The 20322-nt window shown below is 32.9% G+C and overlaps 3 protein-coding genes across 3 annotated transcripts; 1 reads left to right on the top strand and 2 right to left on the bottom strand.

Annotated features, from left to right (window-relative positions):
* The first annotated feature begins 1328 nt into the window (after positions 1–1328).
* Positions 1329–3576, top strand: LOC112733577 (pentatricopeptide repeat-containing protein At2g22410, mitochondrial). The gene has a single exon (XM_025782590.3). It carries the CDS (start codon positions 1772–1774, stop codon positions 3512–3514), a length of 1743 nt encoding a protein of 580 aa, XP_025638375.1. The 5' UTR covers positions 1329–1771; the 3' UTR covers positions 3515–3576.
* A 238-nt stretch (positions 3577–3814) lies between these two features.
* LOC112733586 (serine acetyltransferase 5) lies at positions 3815–6396 on the bottom strand. Its single transcript, XM_025782601.2, has 2 exons — positions 5714–6396; positions 3815–4609 (listed from the first exon to the last, which is right to left on the bottom strand). The coding sequence occupies exons 1-2, from the start codon at positions 6116–6118 to the stop codon at positions 4118–4120; spliced, it is 897 nt and encodes a 298-aa protein (XP_025638386.1). The 5' UTR covers positions 6119–6396; the 3' UTR covers positions 3815–4117.
* A 4905-nt stretch (positions 6397–11301) lies between these two features.
* LOC112733593 (uncharacterized) lies at positions 11302–18563 on the bottom strand. Its single transcript, XM_025782613.3, has 13 exons — positions 18166–18563; positions 17484–17600; positions 16890–16954; positions 16610–16715; positions 15745–15819; positions 15229–15297; positions 14321–14450; positions 14034–14221; positions 13754–13938; positions 13392–13519; positions 12990–13273; positions 12652–12895; positions 11302–12324 (listed from the first exon to the last, which is right to left on the bottom strand). The coding sequence occupies exons 1-13, from the start codon at positions 18433–18435 to the stop codon at positions 11531–11533; spliced, it is 2655 nt and encodes an 884-aa protein (XP_025638398.1). The 5' UTR covers positions 18436–18563; the 3' UTR covers positions 11302–11530.
* Between the last annotated feature and the right edge of the window lie 1759 nt (positions 18564–20322).

Raw genomic sequence — 20322 nt, forward strand, 5'->3', positions numbered from 1 at the left:
TTTTTATTAAAATATGAATTTTTTTACCATCAAAAATTCAAAATTACTATTTATTCAGTTAAGTTAGGTTAGTCTAATAGTTAACTCATTAATGCGCTTAAACAAGTGTTAGGAGTTTAAATTCTGCCAACGAATTAATCATTGACCTAGGTTAAAAAATACCATAAAAAAATACTATTTACTTTGTTTTAGATTACATGATGAGACAACCCAAGCAAGTAACAGCCAAACTAAACCATTGCGTAGTTTACTAGTTTATAATAGGGTTAAGTACGATTTTGCTTCTTAAGATAGGGGCTAAAAATTTTTTTCACCTCTAACCTTTTTTTGCTTACAAAATCGTTCCTAATATTTAACTTGATTTTAAAATTGTCTTTCGAACTAAAATGCCCTTCCCATTCCCCTTCTTTCTCAAAATCAACCAGAAACACAAGAAGTAACAATAAAACAACAATAACCAAAAGCAAAAGAACAACAACAACACTAACAGCAACAATAATAAAATTAGAAGCAAAATCAATGTAATCAGAAGCATAAATAGAATCAGAATAAAACAGAAAAAATAGAAACAGAAAAACAATCAGAAGCAGAACAAATCAGAATTAAATAAATAATGAAATCAAATAACAAAATCAGAATCAAAAGCACAAAAATAATGAAATCAGAATCGAAATCAGAAGAAACAGAAGCAGCAAGGCTCTTCGAGGGATTTGTCACTGAAAAGCAGAAACGGCGAGGAGCAGCGATGATCGGCGACCAAGCGAGGAGAAGAAGCAGAAACGTCGAGTAGCAGACGACGTCCACCCTCGCAGATCTACTGGCGTCGACGTTGAGGAACAGCGGCGAGGATCAAACGATGAAGAACAGCGACGAGATCCAGCGACCGAACGACGACGAGCAACGACAACGGCAAGGAACAGCGACAGTAAATTCCCTTCCCCTTCCCTTTCCTACCTTTCCTTTTTCCTCTTTTTCCCTGAAAATCCAAACTCTCCCCGGGTGATTCCCTTCTTCTGTTTCCAAGCTCTTTAACCTATTTTTTTTCTATATTTTTTTAATTAAAAATAATTTGATAATGAAAATTAAAATTTTGGTAAAAATAACAATTTTAAAATTAAATTAAATTTTAGAGACGATTTTATAAAAAACAATTAAAAACAAAAAAAATTCCATTTCCACTTTAACTATTAAAATCATACTTAACCTTTTATAATATTTAGTTGCATGTAACCGCATCATCTTAAGCTTTGTTTTACTTCTTCAATTTAAGAAACTAACTACACTCTTTCCTCCAAAAATATCTATCAATTTTAAAATTTGACATATTAATAACTCAATATATTTGAAATTTATATCAAGAATTCAAGATACACAAATAATAAAGGTAGTGAATTAATAAAATGATAAATATTTAAAAGAGCAATGCTAGGGCCAGTAATTTTTGTGATTGTTAGTCATTAATTAGTCATCAATGATGATTTGATGGTGTGAGATTGGTGTGAGATTTCATCTAATGGCTTACCTTCATCTGCTGGTTACATGCTGACCAAAATTCAATCAAACTGCTGGTCCCCTAGACTTTTCCTATTTAAAATTATGGGATCTCATGAAATGGTGGTTTGTCACGCCATCTTTGAAACACGCTTAAACCAGCTTCAGAATCAGAGCGCAATGAGAAGGACAACTCTTCCATTGAAAACTGCTTCTTCTAACTTCTCTTTCGCCATTGAAAAACAAAAACCCAATCTTTTCTTTATCTTCCCAATGAACAATGAAACCTTCATCTTCCCAGATCAAAGCCCTGCATGCCCACCTCATCCGAACTTACCGTGAAGCCCACGCTTCCTCTTCCATCTGCCACGTCATCACATCCTACACTCTCTCCCCAACAACACTCCCCAAAGCCCACCTCGTACTCCTCCGAATCCAAAAGCCCACCTTGTCCCTATGGAACCTCGTGATCCGAGCTTGGTCCCTCTCCCACCACCAACCTCATCATGCAATCACGACCTGCAACCTCATGTTCCGCCATGGCCTCTTTGGAAACCACCTCACTTACCCTTCTCTGTTCAAGGCCTGTGCGCGAGTTAACGATGTTTTGTGCGGTGAAATGGCTCATGTTCGTGTTCTAAAACTTGGGTTTGGGTCGTGGTTATTTGTCTCCAACGCGATGGTTCACATGTATGGCTGTTTAGGTGAGATGGGGTGTGCTCAGAAGGTGTTTGATGAAATGCCTGAGAGGGATTTGGTGTCTTGGAACTCGTTGATTTGTGGGTATAGCATGGGGAAGAGGTTTAGGGAGGTTTTGAGTGTTTTTGAAGAAATGTGTGCGGTTGGTGTAATAGGGGATGCAGTGACTATGGTGAAGGTTTTGTTTGCATGCTCTTGTTTGGGTGAGTGGGGTGTTTTTGATCAAATGGTGGAGTACATTGTGGAAAATGGTGTTGAGATTGATGTTTACTTGGGGAACACGCTTATTGATTTGTACGGGCGACGCGGCATTGTTGATCGGGCTAGAGAAGTATTTGATCGGATGCAAAGAAGGAATGTGGTCTCCTGGAATGCCATGATTATGGGATATTTGAGAGTTGGGGACTTGATTGGTGCTAGGAAGATGTTTGATAAAATGCCGCAAAGAGATGTGTTCTCGTGGACCAGCATGATTACGGGTTACTCTCAAGCAAACCAATTTGCAGATGCAGTGAGGCTTTTCAAAGAGATGATGGAAGCTAAAGTGAAGCCGGACGAGGTAACCGTTGCTAGCGTGCTTTCCGCATGTGCACATATCGGTTCACTTGATGTTGGGGAGGCTGTCCATGACTGTATAAGGAAACATGGGGTTAAAGCCGACGTTTATGTTGGAAATGCCTTTATAGATATGTATTGCAAATGTGGTGTAGTTGAGAAAGCTTTGGAGGTGTTTAATGGGATGAGTAAGAAGGACTGTGTGTCATGGAATTCACTAATTTCAGGTCTTGCAGTGAACGGTTTTGCGATTCCCTCTCTCGATTACTTTTCCCTGATGTTGAAAGAAGGCGTGCAGCCGACGCACGGAGCCTTTCTCGGGGTTTTGCTGGCCTGTGCTCATGCTGGATTGGTTGATAAAGGATTAGAATACTTTGAAAGTATGGAAAAGGTTTATGGACTGAAACCGGAAATGAAACACTACGGATGCATAGTCGATCTTTTGAGTCGCTCTGGTAATTTACAAAGGGCCTACGAGTTCATCGAAAAAATGCCGATGGCTCCAGATGTTGTGGTGTGGAGGATATTGTTGAGTGCCTCGCAGATTCATGGAAATCTACCCTTGGCTGAGATTGCCACAAACAAGCTTCTTGCACTTGATCCTTCTAACAGTGGTAACTATGTACTCTCATCTAATACCTATGCTGGGTCCAACAGATGGGAAGATGTTGTTAAAATGAGGGGACTTATGGAAGAGAGTAATGTACATAAAACATCAGGAAGCAGTTCCATAGAAATAGTTGGTTCAAGCAGTTCCATAGTAAATTGATGACTGTTACCCAGGAGAAACATTTATCACTTAATAAATTGACTTCATTTTTATGGGAAAAATATTACATGAAATTGATGTTTTGCGATTAGATGAACATACCCGTATATTCATATGTATTCAATTTAAGATTTTTCATGAATGATGTCTCCATCACCCAAACCACCCTTTTCTCTCTGCAATCACTGGTATATGACTTTGTTCTGCTAACTCAGAAAATAAAATTGGCAGTGATGAAAAAGTGAATTGCATTGATTCTGAGACCATAATATAACAGTCATGCCATGTTTGAAAGCCAGATTATTAACAAAACCAGTAGACCACATACTATCATATTGCATGATCACAAAGATTTATATCAAGTGATCTCAGTATTGAACATAGCGGCATAGCCTTATTAGCCATATTAGGAATTTACAGGATCACTTCTCAAATCTCAACACAGTTCAGTAACTGAATAACCTTAGATTATCAAAGCTAACTAAACTCTCAATCCACATCTATAATCTAATTATACTACAAACTCTAGAAGAACATAAAATTCCCCTTCTTTTCCTCCTAAATCCATCTGAACTCTGAAGTATTCATCTTTCATATTCATATTCAAATAATATAATCTGACCATTCAGAGATGAAGGAAGTATGGTCCATTGACTCCCCGGGGACATCCTCATGCTTAGAAGGCTTCTCCTTCCCACCTACCAACCTCGCCGGGTTCCCAACCGCGGTAGTCCGTGGCGGCACGTCAATTAAAACAACGCTCCCAGCACCGATCTTAGCACCTTCACCAATCCTCACGTTGCCAAGAATTGTGGCACCGGCACCAATCAGCACACCATCACCAATCTTGGGGTGCCTGTCCCCACCAACCTTGCCGGTACCACCGAGGGTCACATGGTGCAGAATAGAGACATTATTGCCAATCACTGCAGTCTCTCCAACCACCACGCCGGTCGCATGATCAAACAGAATCCCTTTCCCAATCCTCGCCGCAGGGTGAATGTCCACGGCAAAGACATCAGCTATCCGAGACTGGAGTGCTAGGGCCAATGGCCGCCGTGACTGCTGCCACAGTCGGTGTGCCACACGGTGAGCCTGCAACGACAGACAAACACACAGACGAATGAAAAACAAACAAATAAATAAATTTATAAACAGAAGCTGCAAATTGAGAAGGTAAAAAATATGCATAAATGCATAATATAACACAAGCAGAAAACTGGAATATAAATATATACACCAAATTTGAACAATTGGTGATAAAAATGGAAAGTTCTGAAAGTAAAGCAGAAATGAAGAACAAATTCACAATTTGAGAAACAGAAATAGAAGTTGCAAACAATTAAGCAAAAACTTTAACTGAACTACAAATTCACACAACTTGAGAATTCACAGCTTGAGAGCCAGAAGCTGAAATTGAAGCACAAATTCACTCAATTTGAGAACATGATAATGATACTAATAATAATGAGTAAAGTGACAATTAAATCCTCGAAGATGTTGAGTTTAGTCCTTGAAGGGAAAAAAGTACCAATAAAGACTTCCAAGATAGCAAACGGTAGACATATATATCCTTCTATCAATGAATAGTGCAAAAAGAAACCGAATTGTCCATGTATTTCAATATTTACAGTGGTGCATGTCTCGTTACTGTCACATGAGTATGAAAATGATGTAATTTTAGATAGTAAAATATTTATTATCTTTTGAATTTTTATATGCCCTTTAACTGCTCTCTATTTATTTTAATCCTATTAAAACAAGTGAAGTTTGCTCCAAAAATTATTCTCTACATGACTAGACTATCTTTTATAAATAGACACATCAGAATAATTAACAGCATTACAGTTAAGTTTTAGTTGATGAATTGATAGGAAAATATTATGTATAGGCCATAAGACTAAATTGGTACTTTTTTTTTTTTTTCCTTTAGGACTAATTAGTCCGAAGTCGAAAAAACTTCACATACCTAATTGTCTCGTTACTCTAATATTAATAAAATCCAAGCACAAATTCACAACTTGAGAAACAGAAGCTGCAAACAGTTGTAGAAAAAGAGCCACACAATTTCAGGGTAAAAAAAAGTGAGAAACAGAATCTGGAAATCGAAGAACAAAATAAATGAAAAAGAACAATCAAAACCATAAACCCTAAAATCTCGGAATCAGAGAGAGAGAGAGAGTAAGAGGGTTTAGGCACCTGGCATGCAAGGAAACCTTTATAATTGAGCAAGCAGTGAGAGTACGACACACACGCCGGATCCCGCTCCCTTGCGGCACGAAGGTCGGCGACGGTGGCGGAGAGCAGTGCACAATCGGAGGAAAACGCGTTGAGGAAAAGGTCATAGAGCAGCGTCGAAAGTAGCGTCGAAGAACAAAGCTTGTTCCCTAAATGGAACGAAATCGACCGCTCCAACGAAGAGTGAGAGAGAATCGTTGAATAAAGGTAACTCGCCAGCGCCGGCTCCGATTCGGCGTCGCGACGCGCCTCCGCTTTGATCTGCGCCCAAACCCATCCTTCCTCTTCGTATAATCCTCCTCCTCCGGCTCCCCCGCCGGTGCCGTGCTCCGCCGTGGACTTCGGCGGAGATGAAGAGGTCGGCATTTTTTCTATTTTTAAAGTGGCGCGTGAGAAATGAAGCGCGCGTGGGTGAGAGTGAGAAAGATGAGAGTGATGATAAAAGAGCTTTGTTATCTGAGACTAATATTGAGAACCAGGAGTTGAAAGAGTGAAACTGAAAACTGAATAAACTGAATTTTTTTTTTAATTTATTATTGTTCCAAGAGTTACATAAATTTGGACGAGGTTGTGATTTTTTGTTGGGGTTGAATGGTTGATTTAGAAAGTGGCCCTTCTCATGACTCATATATATATATATATATATATATAGAGGATTATTATTTATTTATTTATTATTTTTTTATTTAAGAAAAAAATAATATTTTTATTAGCATTTTAGGTATTGATATAAATGGGATAATATAATATAATAATATATCAATTATATTAAGTCTGTATAAAAAATTTGTTATCAAATCAGTAATATATTAAAATATAAAATATATATTAAAAATAAATTAAATAATATATATTTATCTATAAATACACAATAATTAATTTAACAGTTGATTTTTTTGTGCATAAAATATTTTTGTAATATATAGTATTTGTTTAGTTGTATTTTATTAAGTTACTTTGTTTAAGTATAAAATAAATATGAAAACAAGTATGATTTAATAGTTAAATAATTTTTTTGTAAATAGTTTAACTTGAATGTATTAATCGGCTTTTCACAGGAGATATTTTGGAATTATTTTATGATATATGTGTGGGTATGAAAAATAAATTTTAGAAGAATATAAGAATAAACTATTCTTATGCTTTTTTTATTGATAAGGTGTTTGGAAATTTATGGAATTCAATCCACCCAAATAAATATCCTTTACAAACGTATCATTTAACCTTTTTTATCTTCTAAATAAAGAAGAAAATTATTGAGAGTAATTTATAAATTAACCTTACTAACTTTTATTTAGAAATAGAAAATTTATATTAGAGATACAATGTCATATTAAATCGAAGTTGTAATAATTTAATATCATGTGTATTATATATCAAGCGAATTTTTAAATTATTTATTTTTTATTTTCTAAATATTAAAAAAGACTTATTTGATATTACAATTTTTGTATAATTAATTTATTTGACGTGACTGAACTTAAAAATTAGACGAACCAAATTACTATTAGTTTAGTTCATTCTTTTTTATTATTATTATTTTATACTAGATAACTGTTAGACGTTCATAGGCCACATATGACATATCTAGATGTTACGTAACTAAGTTGCACTTGAAATTGAAGTTGTGGATTATATAGTTCATTCTTTTTCTTTCTTTTTGGAGTGTTATTAAATTGATTCTTAATGAATTTTCAATCAAATACTTACGTCTTTCTGTTAAATAGTTAAGTGTCTAATTAAAATTTTGGGTACAAATTTAAGATATCACCTTTCATTTTGTAATTATGGGCTTTTTTTTTAATCAATTGTCTTTTGATTATACAAGCCTTATAACTTAAAAGATCCAATTTTTTATTATCTGGTTTTTCTTCACCTAATAAATGTTCTAACAACAATAATTCTATTTTTACTGTACTACTCCTCGTTTGATCCATTATTTTTTCACTCAATAAAACAATTTCCTTCAACCAAAATAATCACTCAAATTAGGTTTTACACCCATTTTTTTTTTAAATAGCAAGTGTTATTTCAACTTTATTTACATTATGCATTTGTTCTTAATTCCATCTACATTCATTACCAATTTAATAAGATTCTATCACATGCTAGTATGTCACTCATGGAATTGAATAATATATAACATTCTTATACTATAGAAAACTAGCAAAGCACTGAAAATAGTGCTACACTTCCCCAAGGTTTGCCTCTAAGTTTACTCACTTATTATGTTTCCACTATCCAAATATTTTATATACAATGTTCTAAAAACCAAATTGGTCATTATTGGAGTTAGAGATTTAAATTTTAAAAGTTCAATCAAAATTCAATTGAAGTTAAAATTGAATATAATAAAATAATAATTTTTTTATGGAATAAAATATTGTTTTTATCCCTAATGTTTGGAGCAAGTCTTATTATTTGTATTCCTAACGTTTAAATCGTTTTATTTATATTCTTAACGTTTATAAAAGTGATTTAATGTTATCCTGCTGTTAATTATACTAATAGATCAAACTGTATTTTTTAATTATTCTCACTTGGATATATTCATTTTCAATTAGGTCTCACTTAGATGTGTTCGATTTTAATATTGTATCCAAAATTTGTGTTCAAGTTCAGTTGTGTTCCTAAAAAAGTGATTATATAAATGTTGTAGAGATTAGTTTCAATTTTAATGCGTTATTATCCGAAGTGAATCATCGGTTCTGACCAAACATTTGTATTTTAACTTCAAAAAGAGATTTTTAGAACTCCAACTAAAGCTCATAATGTGTAATTAATGATAGCATAACATTAAATCACTTTTACAAATGTTAAAGATATAAATAAGACGATTTAAACGTTAGAAACAGAAATAAGATTTACCCTAAACGTTGGAAACAAAAACGATCCTTTACTCTTTTTTATAAATACATTTTTTTATATATATTTTATATAGTGTTTAACCTATGGGCAAACGCCCTTTGTTTATGCTCGAGTTATAGTTAAATTGGAGCTTTCAAATGGAACAGATACACTGAATCTACCCTACTTTTTGGTGTGATTTTCATTGATACACTTGACATTATTATGTACTACTATATAAAATATTATAAATGAGAACTAACCCTAACAAAAGTCCTCATTACTGTTATTTTGAGTTGACATTTTTTGATGTTTCTTCTTGGCTTGCCTTATAAGAAAAAACACAATTTGTAGGAATCCATAGGAATGAAATTTTCAGGGTTCCAATGCCTTATTCTATGGGCTATGATAATGATAGTATAGTAATGTTGAAACTTAGTTTGCAACTTAAGCCTAGTTGAGATGGTGATGAAGAACAATACATGAAGTATTTACCAAAATAAGACAATATAAGTCGCCATTGTTTGTCTTTTCGAATGTGAAAGAGAAGAGGAATTCAAGATTCTTTGCATGCATGTGGACTAGATTTATATCTTTTTTAATTGAAAAAAATAAATATATAACTCATTAATTCTATCTATCTATTCTTAATATATAAAAGTAGATAGATAAATTTATCCACATTACTTTTAAAACATCTTTCTCTTCCTACTAACGTCATGTCAGCAACATCGCTTATTTGGCAAAATTTTAGAATCAACTACTCAAGTTTTGTCAAATCAACTATTATTTCCAAATCAACAAAAAATAAAACATACAAAAAATATACAAGTAATAAAAATATATGCAAATTAAGTTGCAAAATTACCAATGATAATAATTAGAAATTAATAGTATCTAACTAAATTTGTAACCTACAAGAATCAATATCCCTATATTTATTATATTTTACCGTTATAAACAATACAATAAATTTATAACCCCAATAATTAATTTATTAATTTTTATAAATAACTCATTAAATGTAATAAACATCCATGTTACAAATGTCATAATAATCTATTAATCATAATAAATTTAACGTTACAAATATTCAAATTTCATACTATTTGAACTACTTATATAAATCTCTTATCACTATTTCTTCAAATAACATCAAATTTAGCATAAAAAATTTATTTTCACACTACACAACATTTCAAACTTATTCAATGGAGCATCATTCTTTGGACAATATCACCAAACAAACAATTGGTTTATCAAAGTTTGCGTGGTTCGTCTATAGGAAACATTAATACCCACAAATAAAGAAAAGTTTCTTTACTCAGAAATGATTATATTAGATGAAAAGGTACAAAACAAACATATTTATTGTATTTTTAAATTGAACATTTTCCAACACTATTTTGAATTTGCAATACTTGAGACATTATCTGACAGAGTGGGTTAAAGAAAACTATTATCAGGTAATTTCATTTTATACTATTTCACTTATTCTTATTAAAAATAACTTATTTAATAAAAAAATTCTACACATTTTTGTTCTTTTTATTGTAGATGTCATTGGAAACTGCATACATATCAAGAGATTAAGGAGAAAGAAAACCATACACATTCAATACACATCTTTAGAAGAAGAACATACATTTAAAGATGGAACAAACAACACAATAGAAAGTGCATACAACTCAACAATTCATAAAGAAAGCCTTCACAAGAATCTACGACAGAAAGAAGAAAGCAACAACTCTAACAATAACCAATAAAAAAAAGGACGACTAGCGCCACATAAGGAGACTAAATTCATCGACCAAAACAAATGCAAAAATCAAACCACCAAATAAAAATGTCACTTTGTACAACTCCAGCATTCAAATCTTTTGTACTACAAATTATTTTAAATAAAACACCTTCTAAATTTAACTTTAGTTTACACATATTTAATTTAATTCTACAAAACATAGCCATTTTTAATATTTATTATATACTATCATTAATTTACCGCTCGCGCATCGTGCGGGTCTCATTTTAATTAAAATTAATCATTTTGCTCGAAGTTTCTAGAACCTCTCGCTAACCAGCCGAGTACTAAAGTAAAAAGTACCTATGATTAACCAAGTTAGCAAGTTATTCTTTTAAATCTCAACTGGCAAAGATGACAACCGAGTACTAAAGTAAAAAGTACATATGATTAACCAAGTTAGCAAGTTATTCTTTCAAATCTCAACTGGCAAAGATGGCAATGAAGTTACAACTTCATCATGTAGAGCTTTCTTCTCCTTGGAAGGAGTTTAAGAGTAATCTTAAAAAAAAAACTGCCCTTCTATTTAAGTAGTTCTTTTGTTTTTCTTGTTCTTTTTCTTTATTTAGTTTATTTAAGTCACCAAAAATCTCAACTATTCATATAAAATATATCAAAATAGAGAATTAAAATGTTTAGTTAATATTAATAAAGAATATTTAAGAATTAAACTAGTATAGAATAAAATTTTCTCTAAAACTTCAGCTAAATTATGTGTTGATTGATTTAGAATTGAGTGAATGTAGTTGAAGAGATATTGGAGAGCCTTCATCTTTTATATATTGGTGTACTTATCAAAAATTGAATGGATTGGAACAAAAACCAACTTACTCTTAGGAGCACCAAAAACTGTCTATATAGTTGAGTTTCAAATATTAATTTAGAAATTAGAGCATGAGGATAGACAAAAAAATATAAAGTCTATTATGATTACCATTATTTTTTAGCCAGGTTTAATTCTTATGTAAGTTGCTGTAATTTCACTCAAATTTTAAGTAAATTTCTACAATAAAAGTAGGGGGAAAAAACTACTGATCTTTTTTGCTCACTCAAAAGTTACCTAACCCGTTAAAAAATAAAAAATAGAACTTAAAACTACCAAAATTTCTACCTTATGCACCTTCCCCTTCTTACTCAGAATCAGTATCTGGGTCTGCATCCACAATTTCAGGAAGATCAAAATCATCATGAGCCACTGAATCACCAAGATTCAATTTAAATGCAGATTCCTGAATCATTATAGTGTCTGGTGTTATTTTCGGCGAGGCAGATTCAGAGACTTTATTAGCCGAGCTTCCTTCGCCTAATTCCATCCGACTGCTGCCTTCATTGTGAGCCGTCGTCCTGTCAGAAACAATCCTCTCAGGTTGCACCTCGGTAGCTACCGGCTCGCAATCTACAGGGATGATAGTGGTGTTGGAGACAGGTTCCTGAGATTGCATCATGGATTCGACAGGTTTGTCCGACTTGGAAACGAATTCATCCTCGGCAGCCCTCATTTCAACATCTGCATTGGTCGGGGCGTCGGATCCAGCTATCTCATTCCTTTCTTGGACTTCAGTGCCTGAACACTGGTGTCCGGAAAGCACATTATGGTTGGTGTCTCTAATGGCCTCAGAAGGCTCGTCGGTGCGTACTGTATTCTTAGGTATCGATACATTGGTTCTGGTTCCGGTTCCGGTGGCATTTTCCATCCATTTAGCATACAAATCATCGACAGTGTCGGGAGTATCGAACCCTACTTGTCGAAAACCAACCGGGCCTCGGTTGCTCCAGCTACTGTTTTCATCTCGGAAATTGTGCTCATTTTCAATGGTAGAAACGTAATTCGGCAAAGGAAGTTCCCTAGGATGTATAAGCACTTCCAAGGCTAAAAGGGCATGCATACAAAACTCAGCTACTTTTGTTCCTGTTTGTTGCTTCCCTGCAGAAATTACAATAAAGTGGTTGTTAGTCGAAATCTGATTGACAATTGTTGCTAAATTCTAAAAAAGGCGTCTTAGAACAATGGTTGAGGTCACGAGTTCAAGCTGTGGAATCAACTACTGATGCAATTATCAGATTAAGCTGCCTACATTACACGCTTTGGATGCAATCCATCCCCAGACTCTGTTAACGCAGGAATGCGTGTGAATAATACTCGTGAAATCTTTTCTTTAGACACGTAAATTCGTTATTTTTGCTGCTGCTAACTAAAGTTACCACCAAGGATATGAATATCAATAAAAACAATAGTTAAATCCAGAAGTACCTCTACGGAAAAGGTCGAGACCCTCAGATAAATATGGAGGCCGAATCCGAGCAAAAGAGAGAAAAGATGCCAAAAGAGTGCGCAATGCAGCAAGCTGCAAATCAGCAATGGGTTCAGCAAGTTCTTCTTGCTGGAATTCACTAATTTTGCTACTTGCTGATTCTTCTTTGAAGGAATCCATCGCGGTGGCAAACACAAGATCATCAACTTTCGATCTCCACGGTTCGAATCTTAAAGAGCCAGCCTGTGTACAAATATAAATTATGATTAATTTCAAGCGCGCGGACCACAGTAATAAAAACCACTGAAGGTGCCAAAAGGTTAACGAAGGAACATACCACAGTAATAAGAGTCTCTAACGCCTCAAGAGCGGCTATCCTAAGAGAAATTGGAATCGATGGATTGTTCTTGAGAACTTCTGCTCCCAAACCACCGTCATCATTCTCCTGAAGAGGACCACTTGCATTCTTATGCTTCCTCTTTCTACGACTTGGTGCTGGCAGTGATCCAGCTGAGGCATTTGGATTAGAACCATTGGATGCTCCACCACTTTTATTATCTATGGTTTCTAGATCGGAAAATGCATTGTTAACAACTTCTTGTGCAAGGTACATAGCCATTCCTGTACAAGATGGTTAGTTAGTAAAAGCCATTATAAACGAAGAGTAAATTCGTTATGTATATCGTCAGAAGTATAAAAACAAAGTAGAAAGCCAACTCAATTGAGAAAATTTCCATACCAACGCCCATGGATAAGAGTAGAGTTCGTGTGACCGAATAGAACTTGATCCTTAACTCTGGCAATGCACAATCCTTGAAGTACTTTGTAATAATACGAGCAATAGAGCCCGCATGTGGTAATAGTTGACTGCAATTCAAATACAGAAAGTAATTAAAATTCTGAATTTTCGCAAGAAATAAATACCCGATGAATCTACAAGAGCGAAAAATATGGAAGTCTGCATGTGAACAGGACAAAGAACACATAGCAATGCAAAGTAAGCTATCAAAACGAAGAAGACCACACAGTACAAAAGCTGTCAATAATGAAAGAAACAAAATAAATTACTGAAAATACTATTCGATAAAGTTGCAGTCATACCTTCCCATGGCCTTTATTATAGCATCAAGCAATTCAAGGCTGCACAAGTGTAAAGACGGAAGTACCGAGCAAATGTCCTCTTGTTGCCTAGCAGTTGTGAATGGGAATGACATTTGCGGCAAAGAGCCATTGACCATTAGCATTCTCTCGGCAAGGGCCAACAACAAGCGAACAGGTATTTTTACCTAACAATCAATAGCTCTTTATCAGCCTGCTCCAAAACTAGTGTAATACAAATCGTAGGTACGAAAATTGAAAGAAAAAAAAAACTACAAATTACCTTAACGGGATATGAACTTGTCAGCATCGTGCAACAGGCGAAGATAAGTGTAGGCACATCAGATGCTGGAGATTGCTCAGACCACTTTCTGTTAATAATTTCTTCGGCCAATATATTGCCTCCTAAAGGGGAAGGAAGAGGTTTTCCAGGCAAGACCAGCAATCTAGTAATCTGATTACGCACGGTTGCTGCAGCACATGGAAAAGATGGTGATCTATGCTTTTAACAATGTGTTTTATGGAGAGGAAAAAAGAGAAGAGGCTGGGACAACAAACCCTAACATCTACCTTCTTCAAGGCCTTGAAAGGCAAAATTTAATTGATCATTTATCAAAACCAAGAGCTTCTGCAGCATCACAGACCAGCTTTCTTCATCTGCTTTTGATTTCGGAAGCAATGCAAGGCAATATGCAAGTTTCTGGATGTATAATTCCAAGCAGAAGACAGTATACATCAGGATAAGAACATTTTAAATTTGTTGTTCTTTATCAGAGAAAATTTCCTCCAACAAGTGCCAACTAATGAACAAAATAGACATTAAACTAGAAAATGAAAATAAATGGGGAAGACACTCATCAAGGAGTGCTCGCCTCTCGGAGAAATATTAATGCAAAAAGGCTGCTTTTTCCTAAATTGCAGTCATGGCAGCGCCATGACGAAATGGCGTGGCGGATTTTGAACCGCCAAGAAGCCATCCGGCAGCTTCGCCACAGCATTGCTTCCGCCGCAGTCCAAGTGGTTTTCCTTTTCCAACTCTTCCCACTCTTCTCGAGACTCTGTTCTGTTACAAAACATTAGTTTTCTTTTTTTTTTTCTTTTTCTTTTTCTGTTTGTTCCTCTCTTCCATTCCCTCTCTATGACTCAACTTATGAACCTCTCTTCTTCTATGTCCTTTATTTTCTGGTGTTTCTTTTGAGTTTTTAGTATTTGTCTATGCCATAGTTTCCATTTAAGCTCTATGTCTTATGTCTATAAATGTATACTACATGTCTTTCTTGGATTCTTCTAACGGATACCTTTTCTCTTCCTCTCATAAAAACTATGGGACTCTCTTAGGTCACAAAAATGGCTGCAACAAGCATAAGCAGGGAACTACATCCTCTTAAAAATCTTCCGTGATACCCTCCGTGCACTCTTATATTCACAATATAATCATATCATAGAACAGGCTCTTTGAAATTTGATGAAACCATTACCTTTGCAATATCAGGACTGCATTCGTTGGACTCTTTGGATAAAAGTTTTATAGCAATAGCACATTCAATCTGCATAATTTCACACCACAAATCAAGTCATTAACACGTCAGCAAGAAAACTCTAATGCTTTTCATGTACAATTTTTCCACTGATAAAAGCTACAACCTAACCAGAAATGCATACAAATATGACATCACCAATTGTTTTAATCTTTTAAGGCATAGAGATGTAAGGATCTTGCACTAGAATAGAAAAATCTAGTTCAATATATTTATATTGAACTAGATTTTTCTATACAAACCACAATCAACGTCTAAAGGAAACTGTTTAACAATAAATTTAATATGAAATCAAAATGGATTAGAACTATTTCATAAACATAATTCTATTTGATGAAATCATGTCCTTTTGTCAAAATCATCAAAATTTGAATGCTTACTGGTCAAGTTTTTTCAGGCTACATATACATTAGAATAAAGCATGTAGCCAATGTTAGAAGGGAAGTAGTAACTTACACTTTCATAATTATTCTGATTAATAGAAGATTGAAATGTCGTAATTATGGTACACAACAAATTAATTGCGCTCTCCTGCATTCACCACAATACATACAATGAGCAAACCTGTGAGCAAATAAACCGGATAATTTATGCCCAAATAAATAATACACGAAAAATTTAACACAAAAAGGTAAGGTCCAGTGTCAAGGCCATACAAACAAAATGAAATATCCTACATTCAAAGGTTTACACAGGCAAAGCAATAAACAATTTTAATTATCCATCATATGTGCAAATTTTAAGACGAGACATCTTCATTTCTTAGCATACCTCTGCTTAGGTATGAAGTTATGGATTTTCCAATTAGTTATTTCACATTTTCACTCGGCAACGAAGAATACTACCCAAGAAAACTGTTCAGCGCTTTCATTTTTCGTGTTTATATTATTTATGATACTTGTTATGTGATGAACCAAATGATTCAACCTATCATCACGAACTACAGTTATATAACTTCGGATATATTGTTATCCAACTCCAATGTTGTAATTGAAAGCACATAAGCACAAAGCCACAGAACAATTACAAAACAAGATTTCTACCCTTAAGAATTATTTCAGGAATCTAGAGTTTTTTTCCATTGAAATGACGTAAGCACATCAAAATATATGTAAATCCACCCATCGTTTGGTTTTTTTCATTGTCTGCAACATGTAGAAACCAAATGAATTTTGTGTTGAATCTTGCATTTGCTTTTGTATAGCGAATCCCTTATCCCCCAATTTGTATGTCTTTCTTCTCATCTTAATGAAATTCTTTTTTTATCAAAAGAATAAAAATATAAATAAATAATTCACTACTATTCAAATGTAAAGCTTACCCATACAACATCGGATTTAGAATCACTTAACAGCTTCAAAACAGGTTGAACAACTTTCGGGGCACAGGCTGTCCCATCTTTCTTGAACTTGGGAAATTTACTTAACCTAATTTACAAGAGAGTAAACAGCTAAAAGGTTGTGCTAATTTGATTTATAACACTGATAAATGATGCCAAATATTCCACATGACAAATATTGGATAAATTTATGTGTTTATTTCTACACTGTGTACCAATAGTTATGGACTAATTAATACGAGTAGAAAAAGAAATATCGAACCTTGCAAACATATCAGACATTGAAGCGCATGCAGCCACCCTCAAGAATGAAGACTCTTCTTGTGACTGTTTTAAACAAATATCATGGAACACGTCAAACGAGCATATGACACAACTAAAACATATATATTTATTTCAGCAATTTTAACCTTGATCTTAAAAGCTACAAGGAAAGAGGGTAATATGATCGAGTCCATATGAATGAGAAAATATTCAAAGCAGGAATTCTACTGCATAAATACAACATATACAATCCCATGTGTTAAGAACACCTGGCAGTGTCATGAATCTAGAAGGTGAATTTAAAGGATTTCAGATACCACTAATTGAGTGGTAATAGTATATTTAAGTTTGAAATAGCATCAACCATAATCTATTCAGAGTACCTAGTTTAACATACAGAAATTGTAATATCAAAAAAAAAAATCATCGACTTAGAGCACCAATGTGATACTATTCAGGTCAAATTATACCTACAACCTAAACTGACAGAAAATCCGCAATATATAGCAATTGGCATCCCCCAAAGGGGAAGAAAAATCAAAATAAGGTTAGAAGACAACAATCCCCAATGCAAAATGAAAACGTGTGTTACCCGTAGAGAAGGCAACAACTTCTGAAACCATGGAACGAAGGATTCCACGAAACGAACAGGGCTGCACAATTGACAAGTAACCCCAAGCAGAGAGATTCCTACCCAACATTTATCTGACTGTAAAAGCAAACAAGTGCAACAATGTCAAACAAAACAAAATGGATACACCTAAACATAATTATCTTTTTCAGTCCAAAAAAGAGTCTTTGAAGTGTAAAGAACCAATAATCAGTATGACAAACTGTGTCTAACAAAAGAATTAGGCAAAAGCACCTTTAAAATCCTCAAATAGTAATTAGCAATCATGCAATGCAATTCACAAATTGTGCTGAATACCCAGCAAGGATGCATGTTCAATTACAAAGTAAGTAAACTTAGCTTGGCTATACAAGCAAAAATTACAACAATGCCAAATAAAAAACAACTCAACAAACCTAAGCATTAAAAAAAATCAAGTGCAACCAAGTATGTATCAGCAAGCAGTAACCACTAACCAACACAGAAAACCATTTAAGTCAATCAAAAAGTCCTGCTTTTCCCCAATATTAAAATAAAAAACTGGAAATAATAACAATAATAATAACACTACTGATATATTCATCAAACACAAAAACTGGAAAGGAAAAATAAAGTGATCAAGCAACTCCCAACTAAGATTGAACAACAAAGCAACGAACTTTACCACAGGGCTATCGAGAAGTTCCAAAATGCGCTCGACCCAGGTAGTAACAGCTGATTTCCAAGCTTCAACGACTTTTGGGTCCATGGAATCAGTGAAAGACTCAGAGAGGAGACGGTGCGTTTTGACCAAATAGACAACCTTTGAAACCGTAGAAGAATGGTTCGAAAACGGTCGTTTGCTGTCGGGGAGGTGGTCCCTGACGATGGAGAGAAGCAAACGTGGCTTGAATGCAGCGTCGTACACGCCATTGATGAAGTCGAATGCAGACATTGGAGCTAAGAGGAAGAAGCTACAAGGTTTTTGAAAAAGAAGAAGAAGATGAGAGGGAAAAGGGGTGCGGCGGAAGAGGGAAAAGGTTTGAGCTTTGTTGCTGAAAATCTTCCAATTCAGCTGAAATGGTGAATGAGGGACTGAGGGTAATATTGTAATTTTGTAACGTGAAAAAGGAAAGTTTAAAAATATAAATAAAGTTTCAAAAAATAAAAATATTTCCTTTTAATTGTTTTTACCGAAACCATTTTTTAGTTACCAAATTATTTTGAAAATCGGTCTTCAACAAAGAAATTATGAATGAAAAAAATTAACTATCATGATAATGTTTTATATTTTTATTCATATTTTAATTATAAATATAAATATAATTTGATTATATTATTTATAAATTGTGACTATAGATATAAATAAAATTTAGTTATATTATTTATATATATATATAATTTTATTATATTACTTATAAAGTTAGATTATAATTATGATAATAGAATTGTTCTCATATTTTTGTATGTATGATTAATTGATGGTATTAAAATATTATCCTTAATTATAAATAAGGTTTATAATTTAAAAAATCAAAGACTCAATTAAAAAGATACAAAAAATGTGATGTTAAAATATTCTAACTCTTTAAAATAAAAATATTCAAAATTCAATTAAAAATTATTTAAAATTTTAACTTAATAAAAAATTATATTCAATGTAATTTATATTAAATATATTTAATAATCTATTATATCATATTAATTGAAATTAGCTTTTATAATGTTAATTTTCTAATAATATTTTATTAGAAAAAAAACTATTTTTCAGAAATTTTTAAAAATTAATTAATATTATATATATTTTATTACACTACATCTAGTTATAAAAATTATATTTATTTCTAATGCTTATATTAAAAATGAAAACAAATTTAAATTAGTGAATTTTAATCTATAATATAATAATAATATAGTAATTATTTTATATATTATACGAATATAAATTATTTATTTTTTTATTTGTAAAAATTTTAAGAGACTTGAGTTTATTATCGATATAACTTGTATGATAAATTTTATTTTAAAAAAATTATATATATATATATATTAATTGATGAGTGTGACATTTTTTTATATAAACAATTTCAGAAAAAAATTGTTAATCTATTACTTTTTTTGTTTTAGTCCAAATTAAATATTTTTTTATTATTTTTTAAAAGAAAATTTTTTTAAGAATTTAATAATATGTGATGAAAAATATCGAATAAATTATACAGAAACTAATTAAAATATAATATAAAAATATCTTTAATAAAAGATGAAATAGACATTTTTATTTAAGTGATCCACTGTTAAATTATAAAAGGAGCAAATATCGCTGTAGATTTGATTACTATTGGGCTTCAGTATTCCAGGTTATTATGAATTGCTGCCAATCGTCCATTTGGTGGTTATTTATTTTCGTCTCAGTGACAAATTATTGTTTCTTGAGATGTAATAAATCAGTAATATTTATATCGTGTGTGGTTGGCACAATACAAATTTAAGGTTGGAATCCCGACCTGTGGTCTTCGATAACATCTTTGATTATGTGAACGTTTCTTAGAAGTGTCATAAATTAATAGGAAAAGTATAGAGTATTAATATATTATTTGTCAAAAATAATTAATTATTATATTTTAAACACATGAATAAAAAGATATTCAAAAAATACATATATAAAGATATTTTTATTAGATACGATCATAAAAAATATATTTTTATTAGATATATCCACAAATACACTTTCATTAAACATAATTATAAATAAGAGTTGGCAAACCAAATATTTTATTGCTTTTTTGCTATGATCTAAATTGTTAGACATAATTAAAATGTGTTTGTAGAGAGTGTATAACAT

This window comes from Arachis hypogaea, chromosome 2 (genome assembly GCF_003086295.3).
Source record: "Arachis hypogaea cultivar Tifrunner chromosome 2, arahy.Tifrunner.gnm2.J5K5, whole genome shotgun sequence".
NCBI lineage: Eukaryota > Viridiplantae > Streptophyta > Magnoliopsida > Fabales > Fabaceae > Arachis > Arachis hypogaea.